This window comes from Dipodomys merriami, unplaced genomic scaffold, assembly GCF_024711535.1.
Source record: "Dipodomys merriami isolate MVZ:Mamm:240054 unplaced genomic scaffold, mDipMer1.0.p SCAF_116, whole genome shotgun sequence".
Lineage (NCBI taxonomy): Eukaryota > Metazoa > Chordata > Mammalia > Rodentia > Heteromyidae > Dipodomys > Dipodomys merriami.
The window spans coordinates 2150447-2166540 of NW_027202449.1; the positions used below are offsets into that span (position 1 = coordinate 2150447).

A 16094-nucleotide genomic window follows, 5' to 3' on the forward strand; every position below is an offset into this window, starting at 1 on the left:
GTATAGAGTGCCTGCCTAGCAAGTTGGGGCCCTGAGTTCAAGTCCCAGAATCGCAAAAAAAAAAAAAAAAAAAAAAAAAAAAAAAAAATATATATATATATATATATATATATATATATATATATAATCATAATAATGACAGGAAAAGGGTAGCCGGAGGCGGGGCAGAGTCAAGCGTCCCGGGCAGCTCCGTCCCTGTCACCGCCGCCCTTGTTTGCTGAGTGACAGGGGACAGCCCACCGTGTGGTGGCTTTGCCAGGCTGCCAAGGCCTCGCTCCACAGAGGGATGGCCGGGCTCTGACCTGTGGGGCGTGTCCCCAGGGTCATGCCCTGGGTCTTGCACCCTGGACTCGCCCGAGGGGTAAACACATAGCTCGGATGCCCGGCTTCCTCCACATGCGTCTGCCCTCCAACCCCTTCGGGGCCATTTTCCCTGGGCGCGCCCAACTCCGCTCACCCTTGCTGGCCCAGAACCGCAACCTTGGCACCTGCCACATGAATAAGCCAAAGGATTTGCAGAGGAGGATGGGGTGACCTCCGCAGGGGTAAGTAACAGAACCTTCTAGAAGGCGGACTGACTCCCCAGCTCTCCTCCCCAGCCTTCCAAACCTCCTTCTGTCTCCAGACCCAAAGAGGGCACTGTCCCCCCGCCAGCGAGTCTCTGCCCACTCTGCTCCCCAAAGCCCTGTGCACCCCCTAAACTCTCACCCCGTTCCTCCTGCTCCCTGACTTAGAAGTCCTTTCTGGACCAAATGAGACGCCCTGCGGGGTCTGCACTGCCCCCTGGTTTCTGCAGAGGGGTGGCACGTGGTCACAGGCCTGCGTTTAAAAGAAGGCACCGTGTCCAGAGAGCTGAATGCCCATCACCAATAAGCAGACACAGGGCGGCCGCAGAAATGACCGAGGCACCGACATGCACATGATGTGCGGGGCTGGGGAGGGGGACTTGGTGGTAAGTTCTTTGGGGAGCTGGGCTGGAAGGTCTGGGTCTGCTTGGGCCTCGTGGAGCTGGTGTTGATCAGAGCATGGCTCTGGTTGGTGGACCTCAACTCCTGGACAGCTGCTGGCAAACTGGCGGTCATAGCGGGGTCGGTTCCAGGGCTCCAGATCAGAGCCATGGGGCCTGGACTCCTCCGTCCGCCTCAGCCCCGCACACCCTGCCCGGGGCAGCCAGGGAGACCTGCGGGGAGGCCGGACGTGGAAGTGTGTCCTGCCCCACAGCCCCCTGAAGTGGGTCCAGCTGCCTTCAGCTTAGGACAATTGCTTAATCTGTGTGAGAATGTTCTAGAAAAGGGACTTGAAGGGAATCCATGCTGGCAGCTTGAATGGAAACATAGGAAGGAATGTAGACAGGTCAGCCTGGCCCCGGGACAAAGGGGTTCTTTAACCAAGTTTGCTTTCCCAGGGAGGCCGTGGCCCAGGGGCGGCCGTGCTCCGGGCAGGGCTGGGCACCTCTGGCTCGAAGCTTCCTGGCGGCTCTCCTTGCTTCAGGTAGATGCTCAGGGCACTGGGGCTGCGCCCCGGGGTCCCGCCAGGCTCCAGGAGGCATGGAGGCCTCATAGCCCCCCGGCCTTCGCGGCTTCCCATGTCTGGGAACGTGTCCTGGCAGGCAGACAGGGTCCACGGCTGCAGGCGCCATCTCAGCCCTGGAGAAGTCGGGGCTGGCTGGGAAGTGGGGCTGTCCGCTCTCCTTCCTGGCAGAGTGGGAGGAGGGAAGGTGGGGCTCTAGCACCCCACGACCTGCCAGCTGCCACCTTCCCCGTGAGCGGGCTTGCGGACAGGCTGGGCCTGCCCCGCGTCCCCGGGCTATGAAGCAGCCTCTTCAGCCCGGGCGACTGCGTTTGCAGACAAGACCGAATGACTGCGCAACGTGTGTGCGCAGGGAGACACCCACCATCTGCCCGCTCACCGCTGTCGATCGTTTGTTTGCTCCAAGAAGTAATTACATCTGGGAATAGATCGAGTCCTCTCAGAAACCCCAGATAGGAGCTTATCAATCACACCACACCCGTGACCCCCCTCATCTGGGACTGAGACATGGCAAGACACACTGACGCCCTTCCCCACCCCACCCCCACCCTTGCCCGGTCACCAGGCTTGTCCGGGAAAGGACCTCTGCCTCTGATTTAGGCTGAGCTCAAGTTCTCTCACCCAAATCTGCAACCACGTCAAACAGACACTGAGAGCGGCTTCTGCCCGCCCCCCCCCATCGTGATCCTGATCGTGATTGTGAGATCACCACCCTGTGCATACAGGACGCTCCACCCCCACAAAGCACAACCCAGCCCAGCCCTCCGCAGCTTCAAGTTGGAGAAATCCTGGCTTACCTCCAACATACTCAGCGTCCCCTTCAAATGCCAGACTCTAAGGCCATTCAGATATGAGCCATGCTCAGCCTGTACCACCACCTGTGATACAAAGGGACGAACGCCCACCCCGGCCCAGACCCCCAGCGCCAACCTTTCAGGGGTCCTGAACTTCCCCTCATTCATTCGTTAGTTCTGAAAGTCACCCAGTAGGCAGAACTGACTCACGAAAGAGGGCAGGCTCATACCATTACACGTGGGTGACTTTATTTGGAGAACAGAGTAAGACTTGGAAGAAATCTACAAAAATCACCCAGACGGTGAACGGGTTGGGGATTCTCTCCTGGGTGGCGTCTTCCCAGGTAGCTTGGGGGCTGCAGCCTCCGGTGTCCACGGTGGAGAATCAGAGGGGGTCAGGCACCCCACCAACGCGCCATATGGGGCGGTGCCACGCTGAGGCTGCGGTGGGCGGGCTCGAGGGCGCTCTGGGGAGCTGGGGGCGGCGCTGCGCGTCACGCTGTTTTTCTGATCATCCCCAGGGCTTGGCAAGGAGCAGAGAAGTGGTCTTGCACACGGGCTGTGAAGGAAGCAGAGCAGCAGGGTTACCTAGGAGTTGACACCAGGACGAGGGGTCATGGGGCTGTTTGGTCCCCTACGTCCTGGACCCAGTTTCCCCATGACCAAACTGGTAGCTCCTGGTGAACTTCTGAGAAGTTCTCAACTTCGCCTCACCCTGGTGCCCATTTTAGAGATGAAGAAACTGAGGTGAGAAAGTGAGTCACTCTCTTACGGTCACATGGGGAGACGGAGCAGGAATACCAAGCCAGCTTTGCCGCTCCTGCACCCACCCCGGCCTGCAGCTCAAGGCTGTCTGCGATGCCCTGCCTGTGACCCCAGACTCCACCGCTGAAAGTTCATGGGGCTGGGCACCAGTGGCTCATGCCTGTCATCCCAGCTACTCAGGAGGCTGAGATCTGAGGATCATGGTTCAAAGCCAGCCCGGACAGAAAAGTCCGTGAGACTCTTATCTCCAATAAACTGGAAGTGGCGCTGTGGCCCAAGTGGTAGAGCGCTCGCCTTGAGCAGAAGAGCTCAGGGACAGCACCCAAGTTCATGGGTATCAATGTGTCAGACACACACCACACTGGAGGACAGCCTGGGTCTGCACCAGCTCCCCAGTTTCTTGAGAGCTCAATCCTGACATTCTGGAATCTGAAACCTGCTGTTTCCCCTGCTTCTCTCTCCCCTGGGGGAGCCTGTGCCCCTGGGACTCTCATGTGTCCTGCGGGCTGTCAGCTCTTGGGGACCCCTGGTGGCGGCCACCCCTAGACTTTTGTACACCCCAGCATGAGTGTCCCACCTGGAGCATGGCCCAGAGCCGAACCTGGGCACCACTGTCCCTCCCCCAGCGGCCCCCATGCCCAGATGCGCCCCTGGGGACTGCAGCCCCAGGGAGCACCTGCACCCTCAGAGCCCATGTCGCCAGGGCCCGCTGCCTTGCGCAGCCCAGCTCCCAGCCCTGGAGGGGACACCAGTCATGTGACACACAGCATGTCCCACACCTGTCATTTTCTTGTCCGTCTACCTGCTGGCTTGGCCAGCCTCCTATCAGGGTGGGAACTCCAGAAAGATCCCTGGCACACACGGGGTATCCACAGACGACTGCTGAGCAGCTGTGTGGGGTTGGTACCACGCCTGTCACGGATGTGGGCGTGCACACGGGACTTGGGAATGCCAGAGGCACGCGTGGCTGATTCTCGGAGACCTCCAGGCAAAGGCCGGGAGAGCTGCCGCCGAGCCTGGTCTTAGATCAGTCTCCAGAGACACCGATGCGCTGGGTGTGGGGGCCGAGCCGGGGGAATGTACTGTTCTCCCAGCAGATCCAGCTGGACTCTCGTCCCCCCAGCAGGCCGGTGTCCGCCGGGTCACCTCCCCCTTACACACCCGCCGTTGCTTTGTTGAAAGGGTCACGGCTGCCCCCTTCCGGGCTCCGCCACATTCTTCGAGTCACCGTCTGAAACACAAACATGGTACCATCAGGGCCTGGGTGACAGGTCCTGCTCAAAGGACCAAGGGAAGGCCCGACACCCGGCCCGAGCCGCTGTCCAGGCGCGGTGACCGGGGCCTGCAGCCTCCCTCACGTCTGCAGGCCCTGCGGGCGTGTCGGCTCACGCTCCACCTGGCCGCTCAGTCCTGCTGATCGTCGCCTCAGCCGCAAGGACTCAGGGCTGTCCCACAAGCCGGGCGCTGCCCCGATGGCTTATTCTTTAGGCTGAGCGGTCCTGTGCTCTCCTTGGGAAGTCCATCTCGGCAATCTGCTCTAAAGTGTCCTCCCTGTACCCAGTACGGGATGGGAGGAGCCAAGGCGGCATTATCATGACACGACCGCTTGGTCTTCATTGAGGGTGGCGGTCCCTGGTTGGCGGGCGCTGCTTGGCACAGGAACTGGGTCTGTCGTCTCTACAGAGACAGTGCCAGCTCCAGACCAGAGAGAGGGCTAATGTTTGGTGAATACATGCGGTGAATTCTTTTTTATTTTTATTTTTATTTTTATTTTTTTTCCAGTCATGGGGCCTGAACTCTGGGCCTGGGCGCTGTCCCTCAGCTCTTCAGCTCAAGGCTAGCGCTCTACCACTGGAGCCAAGCACCACTTCCAGCTTTTTCTGCTTATGTGGTGCTGAGGAATCGAACCCAGGGCCTCATGCATGCAAGGCAAGCATTCTACCACTGAGCCACCTTCCCAGCCCCTCTTTTTTATTTTTTAAATCTCATATTAAGCCAGGCACCCGTGGCTCTCTCCTATAATCCTAGCTACTCAGCAGGCTGGGACCTGAGGACTGCAGTTCAAAGCCAGCCAGGGCAGGAAAGTCCATGAGGCTCTTATCTCCCATAAACTACTCAGAAAAAAAAATGGTGGAAGTGGGGCTGTGGTTCAAGTGGTAGAGCACTAGCTTTGGGCCAAAGAAGCTCAGGGACGTTGCCCAGGCCCAGAGTTCAAGCCCCAGGACTGGCAATAATTAAATATATTAAATAACTAAATCTATCTCATATTAGCATGACTTAATGGTACAAAGGAGTCTCAATGCGATATTTACAGCATATATAATGTGCTTTGGTCACATTATGCTCATCTGTGTTACTCCTTAACCGCTCTCTTTCAGTGAATTCTTGATAAAGATATACTGAATAGGTGGAAAAATAGAAGAGACAGATGGGTGGACTGGAGAGTGGAGGGACAGGAGAAAGGGTGAATGGGATAATGGAGGGAGAAGCAGATGGATGGATGAACAAATGGGTGGTTAGATAGAAGACAGGAGGGCTAGGTGGGTGGATAAGTAGATGGATGGATGGGTGGATGGATGGGTGGATGGATGGGTGGATGGATGGATGGGTGGATGCGCGAGTAGATGGATGGGTGGATGAATAGAGGAATAGATGTGCAGCAGGTGGGCAGATAGAGAGACGATGAGCAGACAAATCTCAGAAGGAAGGATGGTGTAGATAGGTGGAAGAAGGGCGGTGTCCACTACCTTTTCAAATTCCTCCCCTAGGAGCAGGAGAGGCAGAAGCATACCTGTCCCGGGCTCTGACGCTCACACGGGGCCCTGTTTGCTCTAACTCCCTCGGGCTCACACCTGCCCTGCCCCTTTATTCATTTATTTGTCACAAGGCTTGAATTCAGGGCCTGAACTCAGGGCCTGGGCACTGTTCCTGAGCTCTTTTGCTCAGGGCTAGTGCTCTACCACTTGAACCACAGCCCCACTTCCAGCATTTTTTTTTCTGAATAGTTTATTGGAGATAAAAGCCACTTCCAGTTTTCTGGTGGTTAATTGGAGATGGATGTTCCTACACGGGCTGGCTTTGAATCGCGATCCTGGGATCTCAGCCTCCTGGGTAGCTAGGATGACAGGCGTGAGCCACCAGGGCCTGTCTTATTTATCATTATTTTTCCTTCTCCACCTAAGTAATGATTACTTCCCTTTCTTGTGACCCCTGTAAAGAATATTTGGTTTTATTTTTCCCTTACCTGGATATTCTTTGTAAAACCTGTGCCTCAGGAGCCGCCCATCTGGAAAACACACAAGAAGATAAAACTTGTGGGGCCGTGAGGCGGCCAGCCCGTCGGTCAGTGTCCTGGTCTGCGGCCAGCACCAAGGAAACGACTAAAGGTTGTAGCTCATGGTGCTTTCCCAAAGTTCAGATGAGAAGCCAGGACTGAAACCTCATCGTGAGTGCCCTTGTCTGTGGTGACAATGATCTCAGCATGTGACCCCGGACCCTCCCCCACCCAGGATGGCTCTACTCACCCCCCACTTTGTACTGACACGAATACACCTGGCACAGAAAGTGCAGGGGGTGTTTTGACATTGGGATTTTCCGGGGGAGGGCTGCCCGCTTGCCTGCGGCGGCCAGGTGGCCGCAGTGAGCCTCAGTCCCCATCAGAAGTGGTGCCCGCCATGAGCCGCGTGGCTGGGCCCAGAGGTGCTGTGTGATAGGTGTGTTTTGACCTAAGACAGTTTCAACTTGTGTCGGTTTACTGAAACACAATCCTGCTGCTACACGTCGCAATGGACCTGTGAGTTTAAGCCCAGGCCTTTCTGGATAGGTCGTAGAGGAATAAATGTTCGAAGCAGTTCTGGTACATCACGGTGTACTAAAATTAGCCACCGGAGCGATTATCATCAGTTCTGATAGAGAGCCACAAAGCTCTGGGCCTCTGTTAGGACCAAGAGACCCAGAGGTAAGGACAAGGGCCGTGGGAGGCGGCCTGGGGTATGATGGAGCTCTGGTGGAGCTCACTTTTGACGATGCGAATGACGATCTTTCTGAAGTTCCTGACCCTCACGGCCAGCAGGAGGCGCTGTGGGTCTAGCGCTGTGCGGAGGCGCCGTTCTGCGTCTTCCCCGCTGGGGACGTTTTGCAGACCTGAGCGCACACGCCATCTGCCATCTGTTTGTTCCCTTCACCTCCAAAGACAAACACTAAGGATGACAACGGCAAACCACGTCCTGGCTCAGACCCCAGGAGCCTACGGATTCTTGAACAATTCGAGTTCTGTGCATAGTAAGGCAGGCGCAGGGATGGATAGAAGGCAGCCAGTGATTGCTGACCACCGGTCGTTGGCTTGCCCTACTTGGAGGGCTTTGCCTGTGTGATTTCAGTCTATCTCTGGCAGTGTTCAGTGGCCCTGGACAGAGCAGGAAACTGAGGCTCTGAGAGCTAAAGAAATGGACCTGAAAGTCACCCATGTAGGTGGCAGAGCAGAGTCACCGCCGGTCTGCCGGCCGGGAGCCCTGGCACCCAGCAGAGGGCAGGGCATCCAAGGAGGCACAGTCCTGGGTCAGGCCTGGGGTGGCTGTGGTAGCCCGTGGGCCAGGACCAGAAGGACTCGGGGCTCCCACAGTTACCCCGGAGGCAGGGCTTGGGGCACACTCACCCGCCTGCCCACGCTGCCTGACGCACTGGCCACGGTTGGGGATGCCCTCGGCCACGTCTCCGGGGCTCAGGATGTGGCACTCGTAGCCCGAGGGACAGAGCAGGGGCTCGGCGCCATCCTCAGTGGTGCTGCATGCCTCTGCTGGCGAGAGTCGGGGGCGCGGGGTCACAGGGCAGCCCTGCCCCCTGCCCCCCCATCCCGGCACCCACCCCAACTCCAGGCCACGCCTGTGTCACAGCACACATCACACACACGTGTACACACGTGTACACACACACACTCGTGCACACACACACACACACACACACACACACGATGCATCAGTCATAGCCACAAGAACAGCTGTGGGCCAGTCGCACACCGGTACAGCCGGGCAGCCTGGTGCGCGGTCACCCCACAGTCCCGGCTCACGCTCTCCACCCTGTCAGGCCTTCTCATCAAGAAGCAGTGAACTCCGTATTATGATATTAGGGGTCACTGCCCCTCCCTCCTCCACACCTTGCCCCAGCGGAAGGCCAGGGAAGGGGCGGCCAGGAGATGGAGGATGTGGCTGGAAGCCTGAGAGGGGACAGTGGGCGGGGTGGGGCGGGCACCCCTCCCCCCTTCCTCTCCCCCCCCCCCCCCCGTACCTTGCAGGGCCTCCTCAGGGCCGTCCAGCAACCAGCCGTTGCCACCAAGCCAGCGGGGTTTGGGCTGCACCAGCCAGTCTAGCACTGAGACAGGAGGCCTGTGTCAGGTTGGGGGCTCCCAGCACACTGCACCCCCGGGGGAGCAGCGGCCGAGGGTGTGGCTACAGGCTCATGCTCCAACTGTCCTCTGACACCCACTTTGAGTGAAGGCAAGGACCCTGGTGCCGGGCAGCATCATGGTTTCTAAGGAGCGGTCGGAGAGCCCTTCCCGCTGACCAGAGAACGAATGAATGCATTCATTCTTTCACCATTACCCAGTAAGTGCACAGAGAGCAGTCTGCAGGCCAGCCACCGCAGGGGAGAAACAGGAGAGGCTGCCCCGTGGACAGGACTGTCTGGTCCAGCACAGTCCCTCTGTCCCCCCAGGGCCTCCCCCCTGCCCCAGCCCCGCCCCCTGCCCTGCCCCCAGCCCCGCCTACCTGGCGGGGGTGGCACCGCCTCCAGGCAGGCGTAGGCACAGCCATTGTAGCAGCAGCGCCGGTGGCGCGGGCACTCAGAGTCGGCCTGGCAGCGGGCAGCCTGGCAGGCGCCCGGGGGCAGCGTCCGGGGGGGTGGGGGGCAGCGGTCAGCGCGTGGCTGCCGGGGGCCGGGGGTGCCCTCCTCGGCCTGTGGGGGGACAGGAGAGCCGAGGGTCAGGGCAGCCAGGCTGCGTCCAGCTGTGCCCTGCGGGCCAGCGGTCACTCTCTTCGGGCCCGTGGGGAAAGTCGTGAGCCCCACAGAACCGGGCTTGGAGGGTGGGTTAAAAGTCGCTGTGCAGTGAGGTCCTGAGTTCAAGTCCCTCCCCCCGACGTGAATTAATAATTAAAGATGATAAAAAGATGCTATCATCTCTGCCCCAAACGTGACGGCTAGTCCGGAGGCTGCTGCACAAATGTCCACACACAAGTAGATCTCTCTACATACAGCACTGAGAACTTACCAGTCACACCCAGAACGAGAAAATCCCCAAGACGGCGTAGGCACATCTCACAGATGTAACCCTGGTAGGGGACGGGGGGGGGGGGGAGAGGTCCCAGGAGGAAGGCTGAACTCCTCTTGGCTTTCAGTGCTTGAAGGCAGCACGGATGCGTCCGTCGAATGGGTGCCCAGGGGCAAGGTGACCAGGCAGTGCCCGGTTGTCCACCCTGGGAGGCGCATGCTGAGCTTGAGGCCCCAGAGCTGCGAGATCGCATTCCCGTTGGTTTCAGCCTCTCTGTGTATGGTTCTTTGTTATGGTTCTACCGAGAAGCTGGGTACCTGGCACGCTGCTGGTACATTCCATCCGTGTGTGTGAAGGGTTGCGTCCCCTAGCCTGAGTCTACAGCCACCCTGCCTCCCCCGGCCTCCCCCAGCCTCTCCCGGACCTCTCTGCCTCCGACCCTGAGCATTCTCCAAAGTGCAGCTCAGAGATGCTTTCTGCAATGCCCCCGGGTCGGCTCTCTCCCGTGCTCTGAGCCCTTGTTGGGTGTCCTTCCCACTCGTCTTAGGACAGACTCCCGAGTCTAACCTTAAGGGCTGTGCCAACCCTGACCTCATCTCCTGTCCCGGCCTTCCTGGCCGCCTGGTGCCGCCCTCTCCCCTCCTGAGCCTGCAGTCCACTCGCTGTCCGAGCTGGGAGCAGCGCCCTCCTCCCTCTCCCCATGGGCGGCCCCCTCTGTCCGTGCCCACCTCAGAGCCCCTCCTCGGGAGGTGCCCGCAGACCGCACGTCCTCCTGGATGCTCGCTGGGCTGCGGGACTGCCCGTTCTCCCGCTGACCGCAGCAGTGCGGGGAGCCATCGACACCGGGCAGCCGGCGGGTGAGCGCCAGGCTCTGCTCTTAATGGAGGTTCAAATCCAGACCGTGGGGTCTCCCTGGAGTCCCCAGAGGCTGATCACACCACCCTCTTGGGGCTGTGTGACTGTGGCGCACATGTGAACACACACACATTGCCCAGGATGGCGTCTAACCAGGGTGGAAGCCTATCTGCTGTCCGAGGTACATGCCACCTCTGTCCCGCTGGCCAGACATGCCTTCGGCCCAGGCTGACACATTCTGCGTGTGGATTGGCTGAGGTGGGGCGCAGGGGAGGGCAAAGCAGAGACTTTCAGGCCTCCCCAGGGATATGGTGGCCACTCAGGTCCTTCCTGCACAGCCAGCCCAGCCTGTGAGTGTGCACTGCTGGCCACGTCCTGCGGGGGGGGGGGGGGCGGGGGCTGTCCTAATCACCAGGAACAGGCCCTGCCCAGGCTGGCTTCTGGGGAGCAGCCTGGGGAGCCCCGCCATCTCTTCACTAACACACATGGGCCATTCGATGTAGGACAAACAGAATCGAACGCTATGCTGACATTTAGAAGCAGATGGCCGGAAGTAGCACTGTGGCTCAGGTGGTAGAACGGCTAACCTTGAGCAAAAGCATCTCAGGGATGATGCCCAGGCACTGAGTTCAAGCCCCAGGCCCAGCACCAAAAAATAAAATACAATTTAATAAAAGAAGAACATGGAAGAGGACAGCGAAAGAAGCCACCTCCCCTGCTCTGGCCAGCCATTTCCAAGCCGCACGCCGGGCACAGTTCCAGCCATTAGAGTCACCTCCCTCTTCTGCAGAATGAACTCAATTGAACTAATGGCCTCACTGGTGGAGCCTGGGGGGTGTTAATCCTGATCCACCTTGACAGCGGCCCCGCCCACGTCAGAGGCCCCACCCACAGGCCAGGCCAGAGGGACCAGCTACCTGCCTGTCTAGCCTGTCTCAGAACGGGGCCTCATGGATGGGGTAGGGGACCCCGGGGGAGGGGGGTTGGGGGCACGGAGCAGGGGGGGGCGGGGGGGAGAGCCGCGCTCTCACCTCCCTCCCGCCGGCCCTGGCCCCATAACTCGGTTAATGATGATCCCAGCAGGGTTCCGCCTAGAGATCAATTTTAGTTGTACGCCTTCTCTCAGAATTTGGGCAGAACAATGGAGACAAGTACCCGAGGTCCAGTGCAGCCGCCAGACAGTAGGGCCCCACGCTCACTCAGAAGGGCTTCGGGTTCAGAATGTTCTGTGCCATGCAAGGCAGCCCTGAGGACGGCTCTGAACAAAGGACCTTTTCCAGAGTCCCAGAGAACCATCCAGAGGTGACCGCTGCGCCCCTCCCCACCCCTGAGCACCAGCACACCAATTGCCCACTAGTAACTAGCACCTGGATTACCCAGAGCAATGAAGAGAGAGCTGTGATGATGGAAGGAGGAAGAGGAAGAAGGTAGTGATCGGCAACAGTGGCTGTCAGGCCTCCTTGGTGGCCCTATCTACTAGCCGACCGATGGCCGCCTGACCCAGCAGCTGGCAGGGGGACCAGCGGCCCAGTGTGGTTGGTGGGCGGACCAGGGGCGTCTGATGCTGCATACCCCTCGTGTTGCCTAATGCTACGCTGTCACGAGTGTTGTCCTGCATTGCTTGCAGAACACTGATGGGCTGAGAGTTTGCATCTTCGTGGCTCCGTGGCGGATGCCAGAACCGAGCAGGCCGGGTCCCAGCCGCCGGAGCTCCACGCTGCCAGAGCCCACAGGCCCCTGCGAGACACGCACAGGCAGCAAGGGAAAGCGGGGCTGGACTGCCTCACCGTGGCTGGCTGGGACCAGCGCACCCCTGGCCAAGTGTCTAGGAGGAAGGGGCCGTGGAAGCAGCCCAGGCACAGGCCCCTGCCCAAGCACTGCTCTCTGGGGCTGCATGGGCCAGCCCAGTCCTGGCTGCATCATGAGGAAAACGGGCAGGGTGTGGGCTCCGTACTTGGGGACACCACGGGCTCAGAACCTGGGCCGTAGAGTCACCGTGGTGGCCAGACAGGCGGGGTTTGCTAAATCCTCACTCGGAATGTAAGACTCTCACGCCTCTGCGTCCTGTTATTAGCCCACTTCACTGGTAGGGAAACCGAGGCACAGGACACATCTATGTTCACATTCCTGCTGGATGCTATCATATACAAGTGTGGGGTGTAAATAAGCAGACAGGACACACCCAGAATGGGGAAACCCACAGACAGGGCTGGGAGGAGAGGGTGGGTGGCTGCCAGGGGGTTCAAGTCTGCGCGGGATGGAGAGGTGGGGGTTGAACCACACTGCAGAGGTACTAAATGCCCTTGTACTGTTTATTTGAAACGGTGAGTTTTATGTCCTATGAATTGCATCTCAATTTTTTAAGATGTAAACAGTATGAATAAAATAACACTATGCCAAAAAAAAATGCTGTGTCTAACTGCTTCATGAAACCGTCTAGACACCACACCACAAAATATCCACAGGCCATGTCTTTTAGGAAGACTTTAGATCATTTTGATTTATGTACAACTTTCTGTATTGCCTGATTTATTTTTTTTTTTTTTTGCAGTGAACATCATTATTTTTATGATTGGGGAAAAGTGTGGTGTGAGTTCATTTCCATTTAGGGGAAAAGCATCTAGCCCGCAGAGCAGCTCCCCTGTTCCCCTGCGTCCACCCCCCCCCCCCCAGCTCACGGTGCTCACGCGAGGGCTCTGCCCTTCTTTAGAATGTCCCTGTGGCTTAACGGCCTAGCCACGCTAATAAAAACGTACCCTTGGATGGGCTTGGAGGGTGGAGGAAGAAGCCAACTTTCCTCCAAGTATTATTTGCTCTTCCTCTAGATTTCAGACGTCAAAGATCTAAAAATAAAAGCCTCCCTGGAACACAGGGAGCTCAGCGTCCTGACAAATGCCATTTCCTGACGTCCTGGACCCCAGAACTGGGCACTGGAAACACAACTGGGAGCAGGGTGGAGGGAAGTTTCTCAGAGAGGCCCTTGGAAGACCAGAATCTCCTAGGCTGCCAGCTCAGCCAGCACTCCTGAGCCCTGCAGAGCCTTCTATGCCTGTAATCATGCTCCGAGAGGTTTTCCTGTAAAACCTCACTCAGTCATTAATGGCGCGTTCAGAATTCAGGCACACAGTACACAGCAAACACCAGCTGTTAGGAAAGCAGCTAAGAGAACCTTTGTGGGGTATTTGGAAAAAGGGCCCTTAAGGATGTGACCGGGGGGTTGGCATGGGGGACCTGCTACAACGACCTAGCATGGGGACAGGGGACGCGGAGACGCTGAAGATGATGACGTTAGAGAACCTCACTGCAGACTGAGCCGGGCAGAGCCTGAGCCGGGCAGAGCCTGAGCCGGGCAGAGCCTCCACTGGGAGCCCAAGGCCCGTATCCTCTCTGCCACGGACTGTGCAGGGACAGGGAGATGTTACCATAGCTCAGCCCTGCTCTAGGCTGCACACCAGTCCTCCAAACAAAGAGGTCACGCTGCCCGAAGTGAGCCTGGCCAGACCCAGGCAGCCATGCCCACTGACTCAGAGCTGGCTCACCGCTAGCTAACTTGCAGGCACAGGTGTGGGGCCGCCCAAGAGGAGAGGGAAGAGGGCCTGGTTGTCCTGGATGGATGGATATACAGATCGGGAGCAGCAAGACTAGCAAAATACAGTAAATACAAGAAATGATGAACTAATAAGTACACTCTTCCTTTCTTTTCAATATATATAAATTATGTTAGTCAGTGTTCTGGTGCTGAGACAAAACACCATGAAGATGGAAGGCGTATCCTGGCTCAAGGTGTAGAGGTCTTCTGGTCTGCTGCCTGTAGGGCAGTGGACGCACGGTGGAAGATGTGGTAAGCTGCTCACCTCACGGTGGCCAGGAAGCAGAGAGGAAGGGGCGGGGACAAGATGTGCTCATCAAGGATACCACCAGGCGTTACTTCCTCCAGTGGCTCCACCCCAAGCTCCCTCCACCCCCGCCCCGTCTGTCCCATTCAGAGAGGAAGCCGTCAGAGGACGGAGCCATTCATGAAGTCCGTCAGAACCTTCAGGATCCACTCACCTCTGAAGGCCTCACCTCCCAACACTCTCGGAGCCAAACTAGACAGATTATTAATTGCAAACACGCAGGCATTAATTTGTAATGGAGGCAGGTATGGAGCCCAGGGGTCCTAAGTGTCACGCTAAATGAGTAAAATCCACCTGGCTGAGAGAAGGGCGAGGAGGGGTCACCCTGGGAACAGGCCTCTCTTACCTAGTTCAGGTCTCTGCTTACCTATTCTCTGTGAATTCCCCGAACGGAGATCTGCTCTCCCAGGCCCCGGCACCCACAGCCCAGGGCCGCCCGTGCCTGCCAAACAATGGCAGTCGGAATGGGTCTGTAGGGATGGATGCGGCTGCCTTTTGTGAATGAGATTGTTGGTGCCCAGAGAGATCAATCAACACCTTGAATCACACAGCAGGGAGGGCAGAGTCTAGACTCAAACCCAGCCCCTTGCTCCAGATGCCTGCTCCTCGCTCCTCGCTCCTCGCCACCAGCTCACGCTGTCAGCCCTGCTGTCCTTTGCCCTGTCCACTCCTTGTCGCACCTTTCAGGGTGGGAGCTGGTGTCTCCATCCCTCGGGACCCCCCCCCCCACACACACTCCAGCAGCTTCTGGTAAATAATGACAGGACGGACCCATCCCCACACGAATGCACAGCGGGTAACTGAGTCCTCCACACCTTCGGCTGGCAGCCTGGCCAGAGCCCGGGGGTCCAGGGACAGCTAGCGTTCACCTGCCATCGCCCGCCCTGACTGGCTGGGCCAGGAGACCCCCGCCCTGGCCCACCTGGGGACGCTGGAGGGAGAGGCCAGCCTTGACCGTCAGGGCCCCTCTGCCCCCCTCCGCCCCCTCCCCGCCCCGGGCCCAGCACTCACGCGGGACCTCTCAGCCAGCCGGGGGTGCAGCGCCCGCTTCCAGATATTCTTGGCGGAGGTGACTTGGAGAAGCAGCAGCAGGAAGGGCAGAGCCCGGAGCCCCGTCCTCCTCCCGCCGCGGCCCATCCCGGAGTCAGAAGGCACTGATTTCCTCTGGGGCCAGCGACCCTGCGATGCTCTGGGGAGGAGCAGAGGTGGAGGGGAGGGCAGGGGAGGGACCCTCGGGCTGGGTGGGGCCAAAGTGTGTAACTTGCCAGGCTCTGAGTTCCCCTCGGCCTGGCCCGGGTCCCCGGGGATCCTGGGTCCCTCCCAGTACCCGCCCCGCCCCTCCGCAGCAGGGGCCGCTGGCTGGCCTGGTTATTTTTGGGTCTCCCTGTATCCCCCCGGCGGGCGCAGGCCGCCCCGCAGCTCAGACGGGGGGGGCACTGGGCGGCTGGCGACGTGGCCGGGAGGGGCCCTGTCCCCATCCACTCTCCTCAGACAGCGCCGCTCAGCCTGCGGGAAGGGAGGGGCAACTCCTCGGTCCGGCTCCCAGCCGTGTCGGCTCTGGAGGATGCTCCCCGAGTGACTCTGGGGGTGACTGCCCTGGACCCTGGTTCTGCGGGGGCCTGAGGACCACCCCTATCCCCACCCAATCACCGCCCCCAGTCCCCACAGTGCTGGGGGCATCCGCTGGGGCGGAGGGCGGTACACTGCCTCTACTGCTGGGCACACTAGCACACACCTGTAATTCCAGCAACTCCAGAGGGGAGGAGATCCAACTAGATAGAGCTACTGTAGTCCAAGGCCAGCCTGGGGGAAAAAAACGATGAGAACCTGTCTGAAAAATAACCAGAGCAAACAAAGGGGGCCTGGAGGTGTGGCTCAAGTGGTGGAGCGCCTGCCCAGTGAGGCTCTAACTTCCGTCCACAGCCCAGAAAACAAGGAGGCTCCATTGCGGCCCTCAGGCTCGGGAGCAGCATCTCCACACCGGTTTCAGAT

At 58.9% G+C, this 16094-nt stretch overlaps 1 protein-coding gene across 3 annotated transcripts; it reads right to left on the bottom strand.

Annotated features, from left to right (window-relative positions):
• Window positions 1-2551: 2551 nt before the first annotated feature.
• On the bottom strand, window positions 2552-15890 carry LOC138822865 (WAP four-disulfide core domain protein 1). 3 transcript variants are annotated; one of them, XM_070015825.1, is made up of 8 exons: window positions 15838-15890; window positions 15114-15291; window positions 8852-9038; window positions 8373-8456; window positions 7744-7884; window positions 6334-6375; window positions 4251-4320; window positions 2552-2883 (listed from the first exon to the last, which is right to left on the bottom strand). In XM_070015825.1, exons 2-7 carry the CDS (start codon window positions 15237-15239, stop codon window positions 4274-4276), a joined length of 627 nt encoding a protein of 208 aa, XP_069871926.1. In that variant the 5' UTR covers window positions 15240-15291; window positions 15838-15890; the 3' UTR covers window positions 2552-2883; window positions 4251-4273. The 3 variants fall into 3 exon arrangements, with proteins under 3 accessions (XP_069871926.1, XP_069871927.1, XP_069871925.1); XM_070015826.1 differs by lacking the exon at window positions 15838-15890 and having other exon boundaries at window positions 7744-7881; window positions 15114-15318; XM_070015824.1 differs by lacking the exon at window positions 15838-15890 and having other exon boundaries at window positions 15114-15317.
• Between the last annotated feature and the right edge of the window lie 204 nt (window positions 15891-16094).